Genomic DNA, 25,783 nt, shown 5'->3' on the forward strand with positions numbered 1-25,783 from the left:
GTACTACTATTATTTTGAACTTTGACGGGGTTGATTCACCCACATTTATCAGCAACGCTGACATCTATTTAGTTATTCAAAAACACTGACGTTTGCCAATTGACATCTTTAACTTCAGTGCTGTGTATACATTGCGGAATGCACACAACCCTTTCTACAGTGAGGAACTCCAACAGGTCTGATTAGTTTGGAGGAACTGCAATTTGCATTCACGTCCTGTGGTTGAACTGCTGGTTGTATTGCACAGAGCATTATATTTTGCAGACAGTCTCTTGTGTGTTTCTCAAGTGGAGTTCTTGGAGGCTGGAATGTCGCCAGTTTAGACCGACACATGACAGCGTATGACAGGCGCTATTCTTTTTCATATCCATGCATCCATTTTTTTTTATACCATACCTATACCTCCTTATCCTCACTTGGGTCACGGTTGAGCTGGAAATGGAAACAATTCATCCATCCATCCATTTTCTACCGCTTATCCGAGGTCGGGTCGCGGGGGCAGTAGCTTTAGCAGGGACGCCCAAGTCTTCCCTCTCCCCAGCCACTTCACCCAGCAAAAGGCACTGAAACATGTTCATGGGTGTGATGTGAAGAACGCGTTAATTGGTTATCATACCAGAGAGGGAAAGTACCAAGGTTAGTCTGCAAAAGCTGTTAACATGTCCTGTCATCATGCAAACTGTAAAGTTGTTGTCTTTCTTCTTGTAAATTCTAAATTCACCTCGGAAGATGTTAAAAGCACAACAGCTCTCTGTCGAACAAGTTAATGACTGACTTTAATACCTCTATAAAGGAAGATTTGTTTGATACTTCCCCCGCTTTTTGATCTCATTAGATCGTGGCGGTAGATTTCTTTTTCTTTTTGCCAGTATGAAGTCGACTCCCCTCACAACGCTTTCCGTTTTCCTCTCGGGAGGAAGTCAAAGGTTAAATAGTGAAGGCTCTCCGAGTGATTCGCCGTCACCGCCCTCAATGCGCAATGTGACCTTCTTCCACAGTAGCCTCACAGAGTGACACCAGACTGACTCATAGTGCAGGATGGATGACCTCACAGTCATCTTAAGCGAAACAAGAGAAGTGGGCAGAGTTTTGGGATGTGGATAGAAGTCGGATCCAAAAGGGAACACACTCATCATGCTGCTGCAATCACAAAATGTGCAGAATGTGATTGTTTCTTTTTTTTATGATTACCTCATAGTTGGGGGGGGGGGGGGGGAAGCCACATGTGCCTTAAAGCCGCACTTCATGTAATTATTTCAATTTTATCCATCCATCGTTTATACTGCTTATTCTTACTGGGGTCGCGGGTGGGCTGTGGCCTATTCTACTAGCCACTATTTTATTTTTTAGGTATTTACAAATCAAATATTCTTATCGTCTTTAATTTTATTTAACACATATACAGGTGCATCTCAATAAATTCAAACCTTGTGTATTTCTGTAGTTCAAAAACTCATAGATTCACGACACAGAGTAAACTATTTGTTTTATTAATTATTATTTTTCTGATTTTAACTTACAGCTAACGAAAACACACATTTTATCATCTCCAAGACATTGCAACATTATATAATAAACACTCAAAAAGATTTTAATATGAAAATGAGATTGGAATTGGCCTCGCGAAAAGTATTTTCTTGTTTTGAATGAATCTGTATAATTTTATTTTTGGAAATTACAATGCTGAGATAAAACGAACTCTCCGACAGTCCTAATTTATTGAGATGCACCCGTATATTCATACGTGCACTCTGCTTAAATATAGTAATAAAAAATAATGTGCTTGAATAATGATTCAATGAAAATGCATTGCACATAAAGGTTAAATAAAACTTTTACCTTTAGAAATGTTTAAAAACAAACAGTTATTGAAGATTAAATGCAAATGTTTTTAACTTAAAAGTTGAATACAACTGAACTGCATTTATGGAGTAATTCTCTCACGTTGCACAAGAGGGAGCCCTTGAACCACACTTTGAGAATAATTGATTTCAGCGATATTTAAATAGGAAGAGTCAGCTAAAAAGTCATTTAAGTGTTCTGGTTGGCTTTTTTGGCTCATCTGAATATTGTTCCCTGTATGTGTTTTGTTTCAGGGGGGCCGGGGTCAATTTGGGTACCACTGGCAGAGCCACAATGTCAAGCTGAGCGGAGTGGACGACATGGTGCTGCTCAGCAAGATCAATGAGGACTCCATCGTGGACAACCTGAAGAAGAGATACATGGATGACTACATCTTTGTATCCTCGACTTACAATGGCACCTCGCAACTCGGCGAGGAATTGCGAGCTTCCCTTCTCCTCCGCTTTTCCCAGAATAGCACGATAGTCATTCACGGCAGTGAGAAACCTTGTTGTCGGAACCAAACGCTCGCCCCTTCTGCGGTTAAGGGGGCACGGGTCAGCCTGGTACCACTGCCAGATGTTTGACTCACTTGCTCAAGGATGCAAGATTTCACTGGAGTGCAAACTGTGACAAAACAATCAATGTGCATGTTTGCAGCCTGGATTCCTAATTTATTCAATATATTTTTTTTACTTCCCAAGCAATGAATCACATGAAGTTGTGTTTTGATTGTTGTCTCACGCAGGATAGGGCCCGAGCCCCACGAGTAATCAACACCCCCACAAAAATATCACTAACTGTCTATAGATCCCACAAGATGGTGGCAGAACACTACTTTTGTCTAAAATAACATCCTCAACTCACTTATCATACAGTGGAACGTCATTTTATTTTGTTTCATGGCTCAGTTTGCAAACCAAGGTAATTTTTCCAATGGAAATGAATGGAAATGCAATCAATTTGTTCCAGTTACAGAAATAAGTCATATTTATGTTATTATTATCAGTGTGCGGTTGAAAATAATTATTGACAATATAGAAATAAGTGATAACACACTTTATTATAAAGAAGTAACACAATGTGTTCGCGAGGCAATCACTGTGCAACGTCTTATGGTGCGTTCACACTGGATGCAAACGGAACTATTCGTGTGACGTGATTACATATAAAGTCAATGCAAATGTGCGGATAGGCGCGAATTCGTGCTGGGCTACGCAAAAGACGTTTGACGTGATGCAAGTCGGGCGAACACGCAGAAATTTGCTTCTTCGCCAATTTGCTCGAGTTGCAAATTTTCAACTCAAGCCACAAATTCGGGTGACGCTGCATAGCCAATCGGCATCGAGAATTTACTCCATCACACACAACATCCTAGAGTTGTTTGGCAGAAAAATGGAGGATAAAGTTATCATCACTGTTGGTGGGCACCCGGAACGCTTCTAACTCCTTATCACGATAACTCCTGCGACCAATACCGGGATCGTACGAAAAACAAGCAGGCCTGGAGAATGGTGAGCGAGGAAGCTGCCGCATCTGCTAAGTAGATATATGTTACTTGCCAATTTTGTTTATAGTGTATAAACTGAATTGTTCAATCACAAACCAAGGTTCCACTTTACTTCCTTGACACGAAGATGCCGCCACATGCCACCAAAGCAATACAGAGGACAAAAACCGTGAATACCAGAGGATATCTTGAAAAAAAGTGAATTTGCGAATGCCAACCAAGCCTGTGAGGATTTGAGGATTCACTGTAAAACCGATGTTAATTCATATTTAGAGAGAAAGGGAGAACCTTTTAGATTTCGGTGCAGTTTTTAGATAAAACGTGCATCTTTTCCCTTTGACTGTTACAGTCCAATTGCAATGGAACTAAGTAAGATCCAACTGATTGAGCAGTTTTTCCTTGGTGGAGGTCTGTGCCTTACTGAGTGCCATTCCCATCATTATTGTGCCTTTTTTACCCCCAGGAATGACTTCATCCAGGCTTCTAGTTGGCTAAAGAATTGGTGGTTTTAGCGTGCACTGTTGCTTTTAACGGAGAAGTTCATTTATAAACATACTAATGTTTCTGCAGACATATCCCTTTCAGCTTCATGAGCAATTCTGGTTCACATTTAAACGCTCAGTGTACATTGCACAACTATGAGGATTTATTATTTTTGTAATCCAAGTGGCGGCACGGTGGCCGACTGATTAGAGCGTCAGCCTCACAGTTCTGAGGACCCGGTCAATCCCCGGCCCCGCCTGTGTGGAGTTTGCATGTTCTCCCCGTGCCTGCGTGGGTTTTCTCCGGGCACTCCGGTTTCCTCTCACCTCCCAAAAACATGCATGGTAGGTTAATTGACAACTCTTAATTTTCCCATAGTTGTGAATGTGAGTGCGAATGGTTGTTTGTTTGTATGTGCCCTCCGATAGGCTGGCAACCAGTTCAGGGTGTACCCCGCCTCCTGCCCGATGGTAGCTGGGATAGGCTCCAGCACGCCCGCGACCCTAGTGAGGAGAAGCGGCTCAGAAAATGGATGGATGGATGGAAATACACGCACGAACGATTTAGTGAATGAACAACTCATGAATGAAGAATGAAGAACCCCTTTGAAAAACAGCTCTCTTATGGCGGCATTTTGGGGTTGTGAACTTTGCAGTATGCTGGCAGCTTTAGGCCTGACAACTAACTCGGGATTTAGATGTTGGTCAGCAAACAGGAGTGACTGTGCGGCCTCCCCTGCCAGCAGTGCAGCGGGTCGGTCGCACTGTAGGCCACCCACAATAGCAGCTTCATTTGTCACCAGGAGCGCTTTGGTTTCAGCGTGTAAAACCTCACGACGGTGTTAAATCAACAGCTTATTTTTAAACAAACAAGTGCCTGGTGTCAAAAGATAAGGTAATTTCTGACTTTAACAATCAAACTTAAATTCTTTTGTACGTAACAACTGGAATTACAAACTACCCAAACATGCCTTTCATGATGGCAGCATCATACTTCGGGGTTGTTTTTCTTCAGCTGGAACGCAGGCCTTAGTTAAGGTGGAGGGAATTATGAACAGTTCCAGATACCAGTCAGTGTTAGCACAAAACCTTCAGGTGTCAGCTGGAAAACAACACAAATGTCAGGAAAAGCCTACTAGAAGACCTGAACTTTAAGTAGAGGCACGTTCCATGTTGGCAGGTGTGTGCTGACTCCTATTTAACATGAGCTTGAATGTGATTAGTTAATTTTGAACACAGCCACATCCTGTTATAGCAGGGTGTGTACACTTCTGCAACCACATTATTGCAGTTTTTTCCAGTTGAGTTGTACAGGTTATAGGTCATATTCATGATGGGCACTTTTGAAATGGCTTATCATTGTTTTATATAACAATAATAATCTGGCATTTGAACAGTGGTGCTTTTTATATCCACTATATGTGGTCATCAGTGGAATACGTTTGGACATCCCTGACATAGTTGAATTAATACCCCTCTGATAGTGTCAATCGAAATGTAACATTTTTGATGCAGTTCTTGTACGTGATCTCATTCAATTTTGCGAGTGTACCTAATGTTGTGTAATGTGTGCCTCTCCCAGTGAGTTTTATTTAGGCTTTTTCGTCATGATTCTCTTCTCATTATGATCCTTAACCAATGCCTTCATCAGACATATATTGGTCCTGTGCTGATCTCGATCAACCCCTTCAAGCAGATGCCTTACTTCGGGGAAAAAGAAGTGGAGATCTATCAAGGCGCAGTAAGTAGCTGAATTGAACCAGAAAGCATCCGCTCAGGCTTTGGTATGTTGCTGCTGTACGCGCAGCTTTTAAGATGTTACCGTCTCCAGAAGAAAGTTGCTGAAAAGAACTGGGTTGGATTCGGTGCGAATGTTCCAGCTGGCGGGTGCAGATGTTGCCTGTCAGGAACTGGCCCCGATCACCGGGAAGGCTTGGCAGTGCCGTCAGAGAACTGTGTGTTCAAGCCAGCCTCCTTGTCTGTTCAGCCAGCTGCACACTTTAAAGCCCCAGACGCTGTAACAAATACTCAATATTGCATAGATAAATGTACTGGTTGCCTTTGAAAATGCATAAGAGATTGTATTTATGATTAAATCAAAGCACCGTGTGCCCACTGGGTGGGATACATAGGATGGGATCCTAATCTACACCATTTAGTATCAGTGCAAACCTTTAGTAAGTTGGAAAAACCTGATCATCCATCGTCAGTTAAACCTCTGACAGGTTTAGTAGTGAGCAGAATATAAAACAGCATCTGTGATGGTATGGGACTGTGTTAGTGCCAATGGCATGGGTAATTTACACATCTGTGAAGGCACCATTAATGCTGAAAGGTACACACAGGTTTTGGAGAAACATATGCTGCCATCCAAGCAACGTCTTTTTCACGGACGAGGAAAAGCGGTACGGAAAAATGGATGGATGGATGGTTAATCCTGAGCACAGCCAAATCCCTTGTCCCCAGTCGAAAAGATTTCAATATAAAAATTCAATTCAGTTTTAATCTATGTACGTTATAGGTCACAATAATGATTTAAAAAATTAGTTATCTTTATCTATTTATCTTTTTTTTTTCATCACAAAAACCCAAAATGAACCCATTTAAACTTTTTACATTCACTGTGTGTGGGCTTCAAGAAAAAATAAAAAAATCAAAAATGTAAACAACAGTGTGGTTCACTGGTGTGCTTTTAATTTCCTTTTGGACAACAGCCGTCCAAGATTGGACACATTGCTGACAACACAATGAGACGAATTTTTGGAAATGTATCGCCGGTGCAATGCTTGAACAAGTCATTTCTAATATTCTGTCATTGTGATTTGTTTCCCTCTCATCAGGCCCAGTATGAGAACCCTCCTCACATCTACGCTCTGGCGGACAACATGTACAGAAACATGATGATCGACAGAGAAAACCAGTGTGTCATCATTAGGTAAGAACACCCAAAAGCCATGGCAAGGAGGTATGAACTGTCTGCTCCCAATGCTCACTGAATGTTTAGGATGGGAGTCAAAGTCACAAAAGATGATAATCTGGGAGCTCGGCGTTAAAACCGAAAGGCAGTCTGAAGGCGATTGAGGTGATAGATTAGGGAGGAGTGTAGAAGAACAAACCGAACAGGTTCCTCCATGTGATCATTGTTGCAGGCGACTGAAGGCAAGTGACGCCTTTTTCCCCCATTCTGTCATTGTTCAGCCTTGTTGAAATGAGCCCGGCTGAAAGGAAATATGCACTGATGGCCGTGGTGCACATTTAAAAGTACGATTACGAGTCGTTGCGTTTACTATTCTTGAAGAGTTCAAACGCAAAAGCATTTGATTTTTTTTCTCATTTCTAACTTGAGATTTATATCACTTAATTACTTTACTGATTACTTGATTTACATCACTAAGTTACTTTTTAAAGTAGTAAATTCTAATTGGTAATCAGATTACTTTTTCAAGCAACACTGCTCGTGATTGACTACTGTGGAGATTATTAGTAAAATGCGTATGGCACTCGTCGTTTCCTGAAGTAAAACCTTGATTTTAATTTTTTAAATTTAGTTTACATAGGATTTGTTTGGTTTTTACAAGGTTAAGAAATACAACATCGAAGGCAGTCTGCTAGTAATCGTGGCTCTAATTTTATCTTAAAGTGGTGAATTGGCGCTATATAAATGACATGACTTGAAGTCAGGATGTGTGCTGCTGTAGTGCTTATTCTTCAACTTCCCGCTTTCCAGATTTCAAAAAACAAAACAAAACAGAAAAGAAACCGGAAGAGCACCGAAGTGGTTCTTGACTCCTCCTTTGGATCAAAAGCCATTTTTCGGTCACATTAGCCAGCAGTGTGTTGTTTCTGGAGTGAGTTGTGCTGAGCAGAGTGATGTGTCATGATGGGGTTTTTATCCTATGGTGCAGTCACCTGAGTGCCGCGGTTGCGATAGTGCTTACCTCATGGTGAATGAATCCTGCTTCAGCACTTTAAGCCTGTTGTTTGCCCAGCGAGCACTTGCTAGTACAGTTTTTTCCGCACATAAAGGCACCGAGTTGGATTATGCGATGGACTAAATCAGCAAACAAAAGCATGGAAGTGGTGTTATGATGAGGCAAACAAAGGCTGCCGCCAACTGCTGGCCAGGCAGTGTGGTCAGCACTGGCATGTGTTTCAAATTTTCAACATTTGCTTGGAATTAATATTCATTTAAAATAAAATTTAAAAAAAACAACATTTGTTTGGAATATGAGCAATATAAGCAATGGTGGGAAATAAGGAAGTACAAATACTTTATTGCTGTATATACATTTAGCACCCAGATTGCGACACAGGCAGCTCCCAGCATGTGTGATTAGTGCGTGTTGTCATGTAAGAAGTTGGAAGTTCACCTCATCATGGCACATGAACAGCAGCTCCTTTAATGGAATCCCCAACAGAGCAGGCTTATTCGGTTCTTTTTTTTATTTATTTATGTATTTATTTTTAATAAACTCACCGTGAGCTCATTTTCAGACACTGCTCTGCTTTTCATTTCACACCACCGTATTTAGAAATAACCAGCATCATTTAAAGTCTGCACACTGCTAGTAGCTAGTGTATGGAAAGTTGTTTGAGCGTTCGCTCGATAATCCAGTTCAAGGTGCACTAGACTAGTACGCTATTTGTCCTCATTAATAGGACAGCTACGTATTACTAGTGGCGCAAAACATGCACTAGTTGACATCAGTGCGCTACTAGCATTATGAGTGAAACTGTAAATGTTAATGAGTGGAATCACGACTTGTACTACTAGCATGCAGTTGTCAACTAGTGCACAGTTTTGCTTCATTACTGTGCTTTTTCTACTAGCATGCAAAAGTGGTCCTACTAGTGTGGACAAAGTGCATACTAATACAAGGACCTTAAGATGGATGTCAAGGATATCGAATAAATGCTCAGATGCACTTAACTGGCCATTGTACGGTACAGTGTTCCCTTGCTATGTCGCGGGTCACCTATTGTGGATTAAGTGCATTGCGGATTTGTTTTCATATTCATAGCGCATAAGTTGCCATACTGTGGGATTTTGCGTGTTGTTTTTTTTTTTTTTGTGGTTAAAAAAAAACCGCTTCCTCGCCTAAAACATTCAAACAAAAAAAATGTACATCGTATACAGTGTGCATTACTGTTTATTTACAAATTCAAAAGGTAATTAAGAGTATAGAAAGTGTTTATAAGCGTGTGGTCGAGGTTCTTGGAAGTGTGAGGAAAATGAATAAGAGTCTGGAGAGGTTCATATACAGCTTTCAAATATGTATAAATAATCAAAAAGATGCGTATGTGGTCACGACTTCGCGCGTTTCCCCTGTTGCGGTGGTTTTCCGGAGCCTAACCCTTGCGATGAACGACGGATTATTGTATATAAACACAGGTTGATATGGTAGAAATCTCAGTGGTTATTTAATTCCCTCAACAAAGATGGTGCGCTTGGGTTGTCATGAATACAGGGACTACAACCCCAATTCCAATAAAGTTGGGACGTTGTGTTAAACATAATTAAAAACTGAATACAATGATTTGCAAATCATGTTCAACCTATATTTCATTGAATACACTACAAAGACAAGATATTTCATGTTTAAACTGATAAACTTGATTGTTTTTAGCAAATGATCAAGATGACAATAAAGCACGAGCTGCTTTTCAGAATCAGAATGATCTTTATTTGCCAAGTATGTCCAAAAAAAAAACACACAAGGAATTTGTCTCCGGTAATTGGAGCCGCTCTAGTACGACAACAGAATTATATCAGAATCAGAATCATCTTTATTTGCCAAGTATGTCCAAAAACACACAAGGAATTTGTCTCCGACAACAGACAGTCAATTGACAGAGAACACTTTGGAGACATAAAGACATTGACAAAAAAAACAGTCACTGAGCAATAAAGGGTTGCTAGTTATCTGGTAATGCCGGTACAAATTTTGTTTTTGACAATTGTGCAAAAAGATGCAGAGTCGAGATTTCAAGCAGTGTATGCAGTTTAAAGTGACGAGTAGTGCGATAATCTGGGAGAATGTTGATTGTGCAAATAAAGCTCCTCAACGCCATTCAACATAGTTCCTTGGCAACAAAATACCACAAGATGGTGGCAAAGCCCTACTTTTGTCTAAATAAACTCCTATACCCATTACAACATACATTAGTTCCTTGCTAACGAGTTGCCACAAGACGGTGGCAAAGCACTACCTCTTAACGAAGCGCCTCAACTCCCTTCAACATAGTTCCTTGGCACCAATTTGCCACAAGATGACGACAAAGCGTTATGGTTGTTGCTTTGGCCTGAGTGTAAAAACAGCGGCTGTGAGTTTTCAGCAAATAACGTGGGATAGTTTTTAATAAATTTACGAATATGTGAATTTGCGAATGCCAAATCGTGAATATGTGGGGGTTCTCTCCACTTCCAAATTCTTTTTTTTAGACTTTGCATTGAGCTGTCCCCCCCCCCAAAAAAAAATCTCTTCAATTTTTAAATGCTCCATTCAGTCATTTGTCAAATACAGAACATAGGATAATATTAAGACATTCGAGTTATGTTACGACCCAAACTGCTGACGTTATTGTCATTGAGTACTGAAAATTGATGCTTAACTTTAGTTGCTGAATCTCTGCAGATGTTAACAATGGTTTTGACCCCCCCACAGCCTTAATACTAATGTGTCCAAAATAGAAAACGTTTCATACAGCAGTGTGAGCACTTCCAGTGTACAATGAGCAGGCCCTGACCGAGCTGAGGAGGTGCTGCACTGGGGGGGGGGGGGGGGGGGGGGGGGGGCTTAATAGAAGAGTGGCTTAATAGAAGAGTGGCTCCCGTGACTTCTCTGGCCACCGCTAACAGGCTGCAGCTGTTTCTCTCACACAGCATTTAGCAAGGCAACTCTACTTTAAGGCGCAGAAACAAAAAACAAGACTCACTCCACACAGCCATCCACTGCCAAACCGCACACGTCCAAATAAGTATGACCTAAAAGTCAAGAAGGGAAAGTAGAGTGTAGGGTGTGGGAATAGAGATGAAGGCAAGTGTGACCAAACAGGATTTACATGCACAAGCCTCTTACCCAGTTTACATATTTACTTTATAGATACAGTACAATTTGGGCGAACGAAAATGGAATCATACATTGGTTTGCATTTGCACTTGCGAGCATAAATTCGAGGTACGAACACTGTATGTGTAGTAAACACAAGTCAACTCACTTCACAATAAGCAGCAGTTTGGCAGATAGCGAACAATTCTTTAAACAAAAATAAGGCTTCAAGATATTTAAGGGCACTCCCAGTTGAATTTTACTGTGAAATTAAACATAAAACAGAAAATGACATGTTCTGTCTTTAAGTCAACCGCACAACTTTGCCTTCCGGTATCTTAATGCCAAAACATAATAGAAAACGCCATAGACGGGCAAACGAATCGCACTTTTGTGGCAGTGTTATAATGCTGCGAGCAACTGATATTTGACCTCAACCGGTGCATTAGCGCATGTAGACAGGCAATCACCTGCCATCTGGCAGGGGATTTACAGCTTTCTGACGGGTAGGACACAGCAGGTGAGGCTGGGGGAGGCCACCTCATCCACACACAGCATCAGCACTGGGGCGCCCCAAGGTTGTGTCCTCTCTCCGCTGCTCTTCTCTCTCTACACGAACGAATGCACCTCAGCGCACCCGACTGTCAAACTCCTGAAGTTTGCAGATGACACCAAAGTCTTCGGCCTCATCAAGGACGGTGACGAGTCTGTATATCGACAGGAAGCGGAGCGGCTGGAGCTGTGGTGCGGCCGACACAACCTGGAGCTGAACACGCTCAAGACTGTAGAGATGATGGTGGACTTCAGGAGGCATCCTTCGCCACAGCTGCCCCTCACGCTGTCCAGCTGCCTTGTGTCAACCGTCGAGACCTTCAAGTTCCTGGGAATTACAGTCTCTCAGGACCTGAAGTGGGCGACCAACATCAACTCCGTCCTCAAAAAGGCCCAGCAGAGGATGTACTTCCTGCGGGTTCTGAGAAACCACGGCCTGCCACCGGAGCTGCTGGGACAGTTTTACACAGCGGTCATCGAATCAGTCCTGTGTTCTTCCACCACAGTCTGGTTTGGTGCTGCTACAAAAAAAGGACAAACTCCGACTGCAACGGACAATCAAAACTGCTGAAAGGATTGTCGGTACCCCCCTACCCACCATTGAGGGCTTGCACGCTGCCAGAACTAAGACAAGAGCGTGCAAAATCCTCTCGGACCCTCCGCACCCCGGTCACCGGCTCTTCCGGCTCCTTCCCTCAGGTAGTCGCTACCGAGCAATGCAAACTAGAACTAGCAGACATTCCAACAGCTTCTTCCCTCTTGCGATCAACTTCTTAAACACCTAACCTACAATTCCATTACAACATGCTGGCAATTTTCTGACTTGAGTTCGTTGTCACATTTCTGTGGGGCCAATTATACATTACTCGTGCACTCGCTGCAGTCGTCTCGCCATGCTGCACTATTTGCATATACCGGCCACTCATGCCAGAGTTAGCATCTGCTCCACTTGCACACTGATTGAGGAGTATCTGCAACATTTGCACAACCAACATTGTCCCAGATTATCGCACTACTCGTCACTTTATTGAAGTCTCGGCGCCCTTTGCACAATGGTCATTGCACCGGACTATTGCAATATTAGTCATTCGAACTGCTCCAAGTGCTAGAGGACTCTGCATCTTTTTGTACAATTGTCAAAAAAAAAAAAAATGTACTGGCATTACCAGATAACTAGCAACCCTTTACTGCTCGGTGACAGTTTTTTTTTGTCAATGTCTTTCTGTCTCCAAAGTGTTCTTTGTCAATTGACTGTCTGTTGTCGGAGACAAATTCCTTTTGTGTTTTTGGACATACTTGGCAAATAAAGATGATTCTGATTCTGATATAACAATACTAACAGGCAAATGATCTTAAACCTTTTCGAAAAACGACTAATATTGCTGCGGTTTACTGAGTCACAGGTTATTAGGAATCCTGGTGTTCTAGGTAGGACACGCCCCGCTGCAGTATGATTGGCTCCTGCATCTCGTGAAGGTCAGGTTACTTACGCACATGTAACAAGAACATGAACATTTCAAATACAGTACTTGACTTCATTTAGTCAGGACATAGCCTTGTCTGATAGGAAAAAAAAGTGCTTTGCTGCCATCTTGTGGCATCTACAGGACATTTAAAAAAAACTTTTTCGGGAGCGGCTTCCAATTGTTCACATTTTTTTGCTGTTCCCGGGGGGGGGGGGGGGGCACTCTAGTGCCTTCCTGGAAATCTTTGATCCTATCCCCATTTGTTTGACCTCTGTGTTTACTATATGCCACTGTCATTTCTTGAGATTTAATGAGAAATTTGATACTTGAAAAATGTGATACCTCTAACTAAATGGCAAAGCCATTGTGTTTGTGGTGTACTAACCCTTACGCTCTCAAATAAATGATATTTTGCAACTTTAAAGACTAGTTATTAAAGTACAGGGGTAATGTCAAGAAAGGAAAAACAAAACATTTATGACTGTGATTATGTGAAACAGGGAAATGTTCTCCAGCACAAAACAGGAACTCACTGTCCAAAACCACAAAGAATCCAGAACTGGGAAAACAAGAACAGTGACAAAAAGGATATGCACATGTTAGATCTTTAAATCACACAATTAATAACTGTGTAAACAATAGCATGTTCCATCATATTATTCGGTGCATCTGTGAAAGACAAATAAGGAGAGAGAAAGCATATCTTATGTATTGTTTTTCATTTTTTTAGTGGTGAGAGTGGAGCCGGTAAGACTGTGGCGGCCAAATACATTATGGGATATATCTCCAGAGTGTCAGGAGGCGGACCCAGGGTGCAGGTCAGACTATCTTCTCCGTACAAATGAAACAAAAAAAAATAATGTCCAAAGTATTTTTTCATTCTGCTTGTACTATAATCCACAATTATTGCATGATCTGTGATGCATGAAATCAATTAAACTAGCTGAGATCCTTAACCGCTTCCTCCAGCCATCTGTCACCCGCCGAAATAAACACGTCATGTTTCTAAGATTGATGAAGATCTAAATGTGAAGAGGAAATGCCTGCACTGCAACTTGCAGTGGGATGCCATTTTTATATTCAATCCTTTTTTTTCCCCCCTATAAATGGAAATTGGAAAACATCTTTAGGCTGTGTGAGATGTTACATGATCAAAACTGCAGGCCTAATAAATTGTCCTTGTTTCCATTAAACAGTACAGTTCAATTCAATTCACCGAGACAATCTGGAACATTAAAACCCAAACTGGCTTGTGTTTCCACTGCGGGCTGGCTAGGCATGATAGAGATCGCTGCAGCACTTCAGCAAATAGTGTGACATCATAATAGTGCGACCAGTCTTGTAAAAAGTACCTCAACGCAATACTTGAGTAAAAGTAACAGACAACATATTAAATATAGAATTTGAAGTAAAAGTTTTTTTTTTTTTTTTTATGAGTGGTTAGGGTTTGCATTGTTTTTATTTACGATGGTGCCTTGAAATACACCTTTAATCTGTTCTGTATCCATGCTCGTATATCAAAACAGTTTATTTCAAATCATCATTCCATATTGAAATGAATAGAAATGAAATTAATCCATTCCAGGCCACCCAAAAAAACCACCAAAACTAGTATTCTAGCATGTTTTTCATAATTTGCAGTATTGTACTGTATAAAAACACACAGTAATCACATATGATCTCCACATAATTTGCAAAAAATTGAAAATTTGAGCATAAAACACTACTGTACCAAATGTCTTATTCTTTGTCGTTCTTCCTCTTGGCGGTTGGCAAACCAGCTTAATGGCACCACCAACTAATGCGAATTAATGGTGGTAGCGGTGGGGTCTGTAGTGCACTTATCGTATCGTTTGCTTGTATCTCAAGACGGAAAATTGGCCAAGCAGCGGCTTGCATCTGGAAAAACTCGTAAGTCAAGGCATTCGCGTCTCAAGGCACCATTGTAGTTTCAGTTTATCTATTTAGTTTAGTCGGTGGTGTAGTTAAAAATCTGCATGTTGGCTCGTGAGCAAAGTTAGCTAGCAACCTAGCAAAATATCCACATACAGCACAGCTACCTGTAATTTCAAAGAAATTCCTTCCAGTCTCCATGAAGTGACTGGAAGTCTGCGATTTCGATCTCACGAGAATGTGACATAGAAATGTCTCGCAAAGGAAAGATGTCCTCCAGACAGTGTGTGTTTGTACAATAAGAGTGTGTGAGTGGAAAGTTCCAGTCACACTAAGTAGTGAGGGTGTGAAGAATGTGATGTCTTTCCCTAATGCACTGTACGGTATGTGTGTCTGTGTGTGTGTGTGTGTGTGTGTGTGTGTAAGATGTCGCTCATTGCGCATGTCACTGTGTGTCATCGCAGCACGTCAAAGACATCATCCTGCAGTCCAACCCGCTGCTGGAAGCCTTTGGGAACGCCAAGACTGTTAGGAACAACAACTCCAGTAGATTTGTAAGTCTTCTCAGTCGCTCAAACCATTTTCAGACGCATTTACTTATCATATGTTTTTAAAAGAAAGATGTTCATTTCAACCAATGTAAGCCTGCATTAAAAAGACACACCACTGAAATTTGAGATTATCCTGAAGATGCTATTGGTGCTAATATAAGAGCATTTAGAGTAGGAGTACTTTTTATTTAGGTCATTTTTCCGAGGACCCCCTCATAACCCTAATGACAATTAAACATACTGTAACTACCACATGTATGACCGAAATGCCATGGGTCTTAAAAAGGTCAAATGTTTTTTTGAGGAAAAAATTATGTCATGTTATGAGGAAAAAACAAATGTAAATCATATTTTTAGTAGATGAGACAGGACAAGCACTTTGGGCCATGTTCTCCCAATTGTGCGTAAGTCAGCATTTTACACGCCTGGTTTGCGCGTCTTCAAGTTACGCCAATTTTGGTTTCTGACACACCCCTCGCGCGTACCCGGCCAGTTTGCGCGTAACGGCTTGAGAGGCATGACTCATTGACGTCTGCAGGTGGGTAGAATTCCCGGAATGTGGATTTTTCTCGAGACGTGAAAAGCTTTGAAATCCATTCGAAGGCTAGGTCACACTTTAAATGTTAAATTAACCCTCATAGAGGAAACGGAATTAAGTTAATGGTCACTTGCACCGTCACGTGCATGAAAATATTGTAATTAATATGGTCATATACACATTAATATGGTCATATACACATATGAACAGGCAGTCATCTGCTTCATTGAACTGCCCTTCCACAAGCAACTCCTCACAGCGAAGTGAAGGCAATATCAGAGAAAGAGAGGAAAAAGGTCGACTTTTTTTATCCTCACACTGAAACAAAAGATGATATGAGGTTATGATTAACAAGTGCAAAGGCATATATTTTCTTACAAGCTCTTTCTAACGAAGACTTTTGTCATTTTATTATGACATTGACGTCAAAGCTTACGAGGGAAGAAAGTGAATTTCAAAATTACTACTTCATTCCTGTAATATAGGACCTTTTTTTTTCTGGACAAAATGCCTTTATTTCTAAAAATGGGTCTTTATTCATCCAAAATTGCCCCCCCCCCCCCCCCCCCCCCCCCACCCCAAAAAAAATAGGACTTTATTCCTGTAATAATACTTTATATGTAACTCATTCAAAGTAAATTATTTTATCCTGTTTGGACAGAAATTCCACGGTGGCATCTCTCAATACTTGCTAAAAGGAAAGCCAACCGTTCCAATGAAACGGTCCTGTGGTTTAGTTTCCACTTAAGAGACAAAGCTGTGTTGCAAAGTAGGGGACCTTTTTCCTACCAGGGACCATTTGAGTCCTCCATGCTAAATTTATATGATGCAAACATTGAACAGAGGTTTATTCTATATTATGACCATGTGGGTTCCTCTTTGGTTATATTTGTCTTTAGAACTGCTTGGCAGGCCAGATCAAATGCTTTGTGTATGGCCCACAGGCCCTAGATTCCCCCAAACTTGCTGTATTGTCTCAGGGAAAAAAATCCATTTATTTTGGCTCCAACAGCCTTAAATAACTACTTTTGAGGTAGCGTCTTTGGATAATGTCTCTGTTCAGTGTCGGGCTACCACTCTCAGTTTGAGAGCGACTGGAAAAGAGATTACGTTACACGCCCGTCTGGTGAAGAAAGCGAAAATGACAGTGAAATGTTCATATGGAAGCATACACAGGAGCACGTCAGAGGCCACAGCTCCTGTATGTGAGCCCACTCCGTTGGTGAAAATCTCTCTCTGGTCCATCAGGGGAAATACTTTGAGATCCAGTTCAGCAACGGCGGCGAGCCAGACGGAGGAAAAATCTCCAACTTCCTTCTGGAGAAGTCACGTGTCGTCATGAGGAATCCTGGCGAGAGGAGTTTCCATATATTCTATCAGGTGGGGGCTATTTGCGACCTGTGGAGACATGAGGAAATGGTTGGCTCGCCAACGCAGTCGATGAGGGAAAGTCAGGATGTGGACTAAAGCTGTTTGAGAGCTTTGATTCCTGTAATCCATCTTTACAGAATCTGATGTAGATTGTGAACCATCACAGCGTTCCTTATATGTCATTACGTGCGTCTGTGTACAGTTGATAGAAGGAGCGAGTGACGAGCAGAAGAACAGCCTGGGAATCACAAGTTTAGATTATTACACTTACCTCAACCAATCTGGTTCCTACAAAGTGGACGACATTAACGACAAAAACGACTTCCAGGAAACCACGGTAATACCCCTACAATACATACTTTTTTTTTGTCTTAGAGTGTGTGTCCACGGTGGCCTCCAATTTTAACCTGACTGTGTGCCGTGCGTGTTGCCAGCATGCCATGAAGGTGATTGGCATCTCGGCTCCGGACTGCGCCATGGTGCTACAGATTGTGGCTGGCGTCCTGCACGTGGGCAACATCAGCTTCAAGGAGGCAGGCAACTACGCTGCTGTGGAGAGTGAAGAGTGTAAGTGGTCTCACCTACTGGACATACTGGGCCTAGATGCCACCAGTGTGTGGTTACCACTGTGTCTCACTAGTCTGTTTCTTTATTTGCTTGTCGGTGTCCCTTGTTTTTCGGTCTTACTGGCTTGTTTCAATCACTTTCAGTCTTTCTGTGTGCCTGCAAGTCTGTCAATTGTCTGTCTGCTTTTCTGTCTTATTCCATCTTTCGATTTACCAAAGGCTCAGGCACGCAAATCCCTTCTCACCCAACCTGGCGCTGTGATTTATTGATTTATTTTTTTCATTTTTCCCAAGCTCAAGGGATTCATCAAAGGAACCTTTTTTTGAACACATGGACGACATCAAGATGGCTGTGGCGATGGAGCTATGGAGGATCTCAGAAGAATCTTTCAAATACTCTATGCCAGAGAGGGCTGGGAAAGTGGATCAGGGGGGCTTTTTACAAAACAACTTTCCACTCTGCATTTCCTTGCGTCTGGGCAATGTTATGCAAGATGGCCAGATACATCCAATTCCCATGCACTCTGGATGAATTACACCAAATAGAACGTGGATTTTTTTTGCAGTTGGTGACTTCTCCTGAATTATCATAGCGATAGATTACTTTTCCGAAACTCAGTCATATTTGTTTGCCTCTTCCACTGACACTTCCAGTTCCATCACTTGAAACTTTATTTTGCACAGCCATGGTGAAAGCCATCACAGCTACCTAAAGTGCCAAACTCTCATTTCAAAACGGCATTCTCCACCTCTTTTACACTGTCTGGTAACTGTCTTTTCGTTCCCTTTTTTTCTGTTTACCTCTGTCTCTGTGTTTCTGTTTTTGCCCATCTCCGTTATGAATCGAAATGTTCCTATGTCTGTTGGTCTGCTTTTGTCTCCGTCTACCTACCTGCCTATTTGTCTGCTTCTTTCTCTGTATGTCTGCCTGAATGTGTGTCTGTTTGCCCCCACCTTTCTGATATTCTGTCAACTTGTGTGGTCAGTTTCTTACTGCCTACCTGTCCGCCTGTCAGTCTGTCCTTTTGGCTTTTTGCCTGATCATCTGTCTTTCTGTCTGGCACATTCCTGCAAGCTGCCACTTTGACGAACAAAAACCGCCCATGGTGCAGCAAAAGGTGACTTTTGCACCCACTCGGAGCATATTGTCCCAAAAGGGGAACTATTGGACTGATGCATTCCCAGACGCAGTCAATGTGCAGACTTGAGGGCCATTTCCTTTTAGGGAAGTGAGTCACATTAATAAGTCAGGGAGGTGCTCTCAGGGGACAGCATCAACGCCAAGTTGGGGCAAATGAGCTGCTATATGTGCTAGCCCTTTTTTTTCAGCAGCTTGTATTCAGTAGTCATTTTTCATGACGAGTATTCTTTCAATTACATAATACCAAATGCCACCGTTTTCTAAATTTGAACACACTGATGTCACACGTAGACGCTTTTCGGGTTAGAGAGACTTAATCGACTCTTGATAAGCGTGAATAGCACACAGAATGTGGATGTAACAGTCGTACAATCGTCACTGCTATGTTCCATTTGCACACTTGTCTGTTCTCTGTCACTTCTTTTTACAATTTCAGCTCAACAATTCCATCACAACTCAAAGCGTGACTTTCTCCCTCTTTTCCTTTCCCCTTACAGTTCTAGCGTTCCCTGCCTTCTTGCTGGGTATTGACCAGAATCGTCTAAAGGAGAAACTGACCAGCCGCAAGATGGACAGCAAATGGGGCAGTGCCCTTGAGTCCATTGACGTGACCTTGAACGTGGAGCAGGCGTGTTACACGCGCGACGCCCTCTCCAAAGCATTGCACTCGCGTGTCTTTGACTTCCTGGTTGAGGTAGCCGTTATACATTGGACTTAGACATAGTTAGAATCATCATAGAATGAAGTATTCAGATTTCATCTTTTTACCTCATTTATCACGCTTGAGGAAATTTCTTTAGTTCATAGTTTTGTCACTATGAGGCCCTTTATAGACCAAATAATAGATTTCGCATGAATGTACTAAGCTAAGAGTTTGAATAAAGTTAGTAAGCTAACTACTACTAAGACTCCAACCAATGTATACTATACTGCACTGTACTGTTTTGAGTACTTTGTTAAACCTTACCAAGCGTTGTTACATGCTAATATACAGTGCATTCACCAAGTTTAAGCTTAATGTAATTTAATATAGGCCTTCTTTTTTTTTTTTTTTTTTTTTTTTTTCCCCTCTCTCTTCAGTCCATCAACAAAGCCATGGTGAAGGATCACCAGGAGTTGAATATCGGCGTTTTGGACATTTACGGATTTGAGATTTTCCAAGTGAGTGTTTGACAAGCTGACACAAAGTAACCATTAAATTAACAGGTATTAAGATAGGACATATAAACAGATTAAACACACAGGATCAGACTGAACTACGGGTCCCATCTCCTGATTGAAAGAGCAGATGCCAACATGTACGTCTAATCTGATTATGCGTTTGTTTAGTGGGGTTCATTGGATTGTTGTTGCGCTGCTCTGGATTGCTCATAAGACGTCAACATTACAGCCTGTGAATGCAATCAAATTCGGCAGTTGCAATGTTCTCTCCAGCGCAGTCTGAAAAGGTCGTCAAGACAGGAAGATGCAGACGAGCAGGAGGTCCATTGTATGTGCCGTCAATTACACAATGTGGCTTTTCCTCTTTGTAGCAGGCAGCCTGCTTAAAGCTCCCCCCCCCCCCCAAACAAAGCCCACTGAGCTCAGAGGATATCCGTCCCGAGCAGAAGACAAAGCTCACTTAACGTGTTTGCCTTTTATTAACCACGTATTGTCTCCCTCCTCTTTAGAAAAATGGCTTTGAGCAGTTCTGCATCAACTTTGTGAATGAAAAACTGCAGCAAATTTTCATTGAGCTGACTCTAAAGGCTGAACAGGTGACGCTCCTCAACATCATTTGTTCTTTTTACATGACTGAATCAATTTCGGCCTCGATAGGTGGTTTATACTCTGTTTCTTCTATGTGTGTGTTTGTAGGAGGAATATGTTCAGGAGGGCATCAAGTGGACTCCTATTGAGTACTTCAATAACAAGATTGTCTGTGACCTCATCGAGAGCAAAGTAAATAACCTGCACAGTATATACACATTGTCACAATATTAACAATATAATAATAACACCCATGTCACAGATATATTCAACGAAAACTTATTGGTTTCGCCTACATCTGTCAATGAAGGCTCAATCTAATGTTGCATTAACTGTTTTAAAAAATGTCGCCTTCATAAAAGTAATAAGGCTCAATTTTACTGGACCCTGTCAACAAGCTACTAATTTAACAGAGTATTTATGATATTAGCTTATATTAGGCCCTCTCATGTAGCTAGCTATCTACGGTAACCAAAATAATAAAATCACCAGTCGATATAATGTCGTTCTACGTGGCTGCAAACTGCAACCGTGAGAAGAAACATACTCACGGGGCAAATACCGCAAATCTGCAAATGCCCAACCGTGAATATGCAGAGATTCACTGTACACTCAAATTAACATTATCTTGGGAAAAGCAGAATCTTTCTTAGAGTGTAGTATGAGATGGACTGTGCGACTATACCTAATGTTATGGCACATTAGTATTCAAACACTTGATTTTTCAATTAAGGAAGAGCTTTAGGCATGCAAAAGACAAATATTTAAAATCAAATAAATATGAAACTAAATACAAATTAGTCCATCATCACACAAAAGACCCATTTCTTTATACATAAACATTGATAGAGGACCTTGTTAGTATTAACACAGCCCATTTAATCATTTAAAGCAATTGTTCGCAAACTTTTTACGACAACCACAACCATCATGACCAACATTAAAATGCTGAATGAAGCGTGGTATGCCTTTGTTTTCACTAAAAACAAGACAAAGGTTTTATTACTACAAAAGTATGTGTGTGTGTGTATGTGTATGAATGTGAATGTGGGGAAAATAAAATTTTGAAATAGCGATTCAATTAATATGTATTGTACTTATACGCAAGTTAAATAAAAATTGTACCTAAATAGCCGTTTAAAAACAAACAGTTCTTAAAGATTATATGGAAATGTATTGACCTTAAAAGTTAAATACAACTGAACTGTACTTGGGCAGTGATTCTTTTGCCTAGAATGTAAACTTGTAAATTGAAGTGTTCTCTTCCTTCTCCTGTCTACAATGCTAAAAGTAGAATTGTCCTCTTTCAACTAGTAGCTTAGTGTGTGATTAAGCGTGGTTATAATGAGTTTCATCCGTCCCACTGAGATGTTTAAGAGCTTTAAAACAAGCTGGTTGTGTCAGAGAGGAGGCATACAGTGGCTCCATATCAGCTGCATGTTCACATTGCCCTTAACAAGGCACTACTTGTGTCTGTGTGTTGAGTGCGACACACTGTTAACACTGTTGACCGGACCAGCCCCCCCACACCGCACCACACACTCTGATTTATACTGTGTCTTCTCTATGGCCAGATAATCCCCTGTAACCATGATAATATTGAGGGGCCCATTTATCATCAACCGCTCATGGTACTTATTCGGGGTGGTAGCTCATCATTGTCCTCGAGATTGATCCGTTTGCTTTTTGTTTGTATTTTCCTAACACGTTTGGACGAATCAATAATTAACAAGGAGATACTGATATAAAGAAGCGTCACCAAATTGGAAGTCTCTGTTCGCCAGCCAATGGAAAGCTCACATACAGACAAACAAGCATTCACACTCACATTCACACCTATAGAAAATGTTCATTAGAAGAGAGCCGAAATATTTTTTTTAATCGGCACACAAATTTAATGTAATCATATACACACATTTTTATGGATTCAGTCTGAGTTAACCATTAGTCCCACCGTGCTGCCCTATTAAATGTACAAGAAAAAATTACTTTATAGGAATAATCATTTTAAACAGGTTCTCTCCGTACATAGTTCAATGGAAATTGCAGTTGGCACAAATCAACAACAAAAAATATCGTGTACCAGATGTAGGATTAAAGGCTAGGGATAGTGATAAAGCAGTGTTTTAACCGGTCTTTCGCAGAATCCCCCCGGCATCATGAGCATCCTGGACGACGTGTGCGCCACCATGCACGCAGTCGGCGAGGGGGCGGACCAGACCATGCTGCAGAAGCTCCGCATGCAGATAAACACTCACGAGCACTTTAACAGCTGGAACCAAGGCTTCATCATCCACCACTACGCTGGCAAGGTCGGTCCGCTCTCTATAAACATGAACATCCTCTCGTTAGGTACACGCACAGCACAAAAGTCTAATGACGCGGATAAAAGATTCTCCAATTAGAGGGATAATGTTACTTAATTTTGAATGAAAAGTCAGAGAGGTATTCATGTAACAATGTAATGCTAACACACAATGCAAAACGCTATAGATGGGCTAACCAAACTAGCATCTATGTGGCGGGGTTATATAATGCTTCAAGCAACGGATAGTTGAACCCAAACAACAATACTCACAGGCATATATTCTTTATACCCTGCGCAAAACAACTAATATTACTGCAGTTTTCGGAGTCATTTACAGTAGTTGTGAAACTCTTCTTCGCTTGTATCCGCATGACTGTATTATATTGCCTGGTGGCCAAGGCGCACGCCAGAAGGCGCCGCAGTGACTTAATCATGATGCACAAAGTGTTTAATTCTTTATTTTCTGTTGAATTATGATATTACTGTATGTTTTTATGAAGTACAATACTGTAGAGTGCTACAAAAAAAAAAAAAACTCAATATCTCAAGGCACCACTGTATATTTTTATATCTTAGCTCACTCGTCCTCACTGTATTTATGAGCCAAAGGTTAGTCCACCTTGTGTAGTGGTTAGTGGTGTGCAGCATTATTAAATTGTTATTTCAGTGGTGTCAGTATGGGTATTGCTGCTGCTCCTTATAAATATAGCTTACACTTGTGCTGGTTTTACTTCTGGTGGCGATGTCATTACTGTTTGGGCTTTAAACTAACACCTCTAGCATGTCTGCTTTGTATATTTATGGAAGTTCAGAAAAACCTGTTACGTAACAACGCGACACTTAATACGCAGCCGTTTTTTTTTTTTTTCAGTATTCACGTATCGAGCTCTGGCGGTTGGCCGCCCTCCTCCTCCAGATGTTTGTTGGCCTCGACCTGGCACACATGCCGCATGCTTAATGAGCCATGCCGTAATGACTTGAGGGGCTCCCATGACCAGGCTATAAACATTCCTCCATTCTCAGGCTACTAAAGTGGAGGGATAACACGGATCAATTTATGCTCCACTTTTAATACCACACAACACCTGGGAGGAGTAAATAATTTGTCTTTACCCAACACTCTTCCCCGCGACCTCATAAAATACAATCTATCGATGAAGAGCAATATTATTTTCCCACATGTGCTATTTTCATCAACCTCAAGGTTTAAATACTGTAGCTTAACCTCCCATAATGGCCCTCTCCTCCTTTCCAGGTGTCCTACGATGCAGAAGGATTCTGTGAAAGGAACAGAGACGTTCTATTCAATGACCTCATTGAGTTGATGCAGAGCAGTCAAATGTGAGTAACTTCTATTTCATTGCAGCCACACCTGATCACATTGGACTCAGATTTGTTTTTCTTTTGCAAAAGAGGGGTTGTTTTCATTGGCGTAGGCGTTACTTACTTGTATATGCAACCTCCTGTCTACAATTTTGAATTTGTCTACCTGGATGTTTTTCACGGTTGGTTTGTTCCCATTAAGGCAGCACGATGGCATATAGTGGTTAGCATGTCTACCTCACAGTCGAGTGTCCTGCATGGAGTTTGCATGTTCTCCCCTTGATTGCATGAGTTTTCTCTGGGTTCTTCCTCCCATATAAAAAAAAATATGCAGGTTAGGGTCATTGAAGACTGTATGAAGGTTTGTTTGTCGAAACTAAAATGTTCAACCTTGGTTTCCACATTTTGCCAAAACGTGAAATCCCCCAAATGCATGAGGGAAAATGTGTTATGGTCTGATGAAACCAAAGTTGAACTAATTGGTTGTAATTTCAAAAGGTTTGACACAAACACAACATTGCTCATCACCAAAAGAACACCGTCCCTACCATGCAGCATAGTGATGGCAACATCATGCTTCAGGGCCTTAGTCAAGGTGGAAGGAGTTATGAAAAGTTCCAAATAGTCAGTGGTAGCACAAAATCTTCAGGGTTCTGCTAGAAAGCAAAAAAAAAAAAAAATAAATAAATTCTGCTAGATAAAAATGTCAGTAAAAGTACTAAACTTTACTGAACTTTATTTAGGGTTAATAAAAGTCTCTTTAAATGGACTCCAGTTTAACATGAGTTTGAATTAAAATAGTTAATTAGTCGCATCCCCAGTCATGAGGATGTGCACACTTGTGCAACCACAGTTTACTTTTACTTCCAAAGTCAAAAAGATTTATTTTTTTCCAATTGAGTTGTACAAGTTATAGTTGACATAAATAGTGGGAAAAGTTTTGAAATGTTTTTTTTAATCTTGGTCTCATTTTTTTATATCACAGAAAACTGAACCCACAGATAAGGAAAAGTAAAACTATAGTTGTTATTAAAAAAATAAAAATTCTCCTTCCTTCTCAAAGTACTGGCTCTTTTTTTTTTTTTCAATCCTCTCCTCTCGCTTCTTACTTCCCCTTCTACAGCGTCAGCCGGATCACACCGGAGAATGAGACGCTAGGATCCCTAGGAATCAAGTTCTCATAAACAACAGCACTATTTCTTTATTAAAAACAAATCACAAAAATGTGGTGGTTTTTGGGGGGGCTGGAATGGATTTATGATATTTTAGTTCATTTCAATGTGGACAATTGATTTGATGAACAAGTCAATTGAGATACAAGCTTGGTCACACAACAAATTCAACTCACAACTCAAGGTACATGCAATAAAACGTGTGGCCGTCATGAAGGAAGCTCGGAAGGGAAGGGAACTGCCTAGTTCTTCACCATAGCAGATTCAATG

The 25,783-nt window shown here is 41.1% G+C and overlaps 1 protein-coding gene across 2 annotated transcripts in view; it reads left to right on the forward strand.

Annotated features, from left to right (window-relative positions):
• Positions 1-25,783, forward strand: part of myo1ea (myosin IEa) — a 58,852-nt gene that overhangs the window by 16,477 nt on the left and 16,592 nt on the right. For both annotated transcript variants that reach the window (XM_061754681.1, XM_061754690.1), the window contains exons 2-15: positions 2,097-2,240; positions 5,486-5,575; positions 6,675-6,769; positions 13,632-13,719; positions 15,259-15,348; positions 17,132-17,263; positions 17,457-17,591; positions 17,689-17,821; positions 19,459-19,655; positions 20,042-20,122; positions 20,632-20,718; positions 20,819-20,902; positions 22,855-23,022; positions 24,274-24,359. In XM_061754681.1, coding sequence (XP_061610665.1) covers positions 2,097-2,240; positions 5,486-5,575; positions 6,675-6,769; positions 13,632-13,719; positions 15,259-15,348; positions 17,132-17,263; positions 17,457-17,591; positions 17,689-17,821; positions 19,459-19,655; positions 20,042-20,122; positions 20,632-20,718; positions 20,819-20,902; positions 22,855-23,022; positions 24,274-24,359 — 1,610 coding nt within the window. The remainder of the gene's footprint in view (positions 1-2,096; positions 2,241-5,485; positions 5,576-6,674; positions 6,770-13,631; positions 13,720-15,258; positions 15,349-17,131; positions 17,264-17,456; positions 17,592-17,688; positions 17,822-19,458; positions 19,656-20,041; positions 20,123-20,631; positions 20,719-20,818; positions 20,903-22,854; positions 23,023-24,273; positions 24,360-25,783) is intronic.

This window comes from Phyllopteryx taeniolatus, chromosome 2, assembly GCF_024500385.1.
Source record: "Phyllopteryx taeniolatus isolate TA_2022b chromosome 2, UOR_Ptae_1.2, whole genome shotgun sequence".
In the NCBI taxonomy this organism is placed as follows: Eukaryota; Metazoa; Chordata; class Actinopteri; order Syngnathiformes; family Syngnathidae; genus Phyllopteryx; species Phyllopteryx taeniolatus.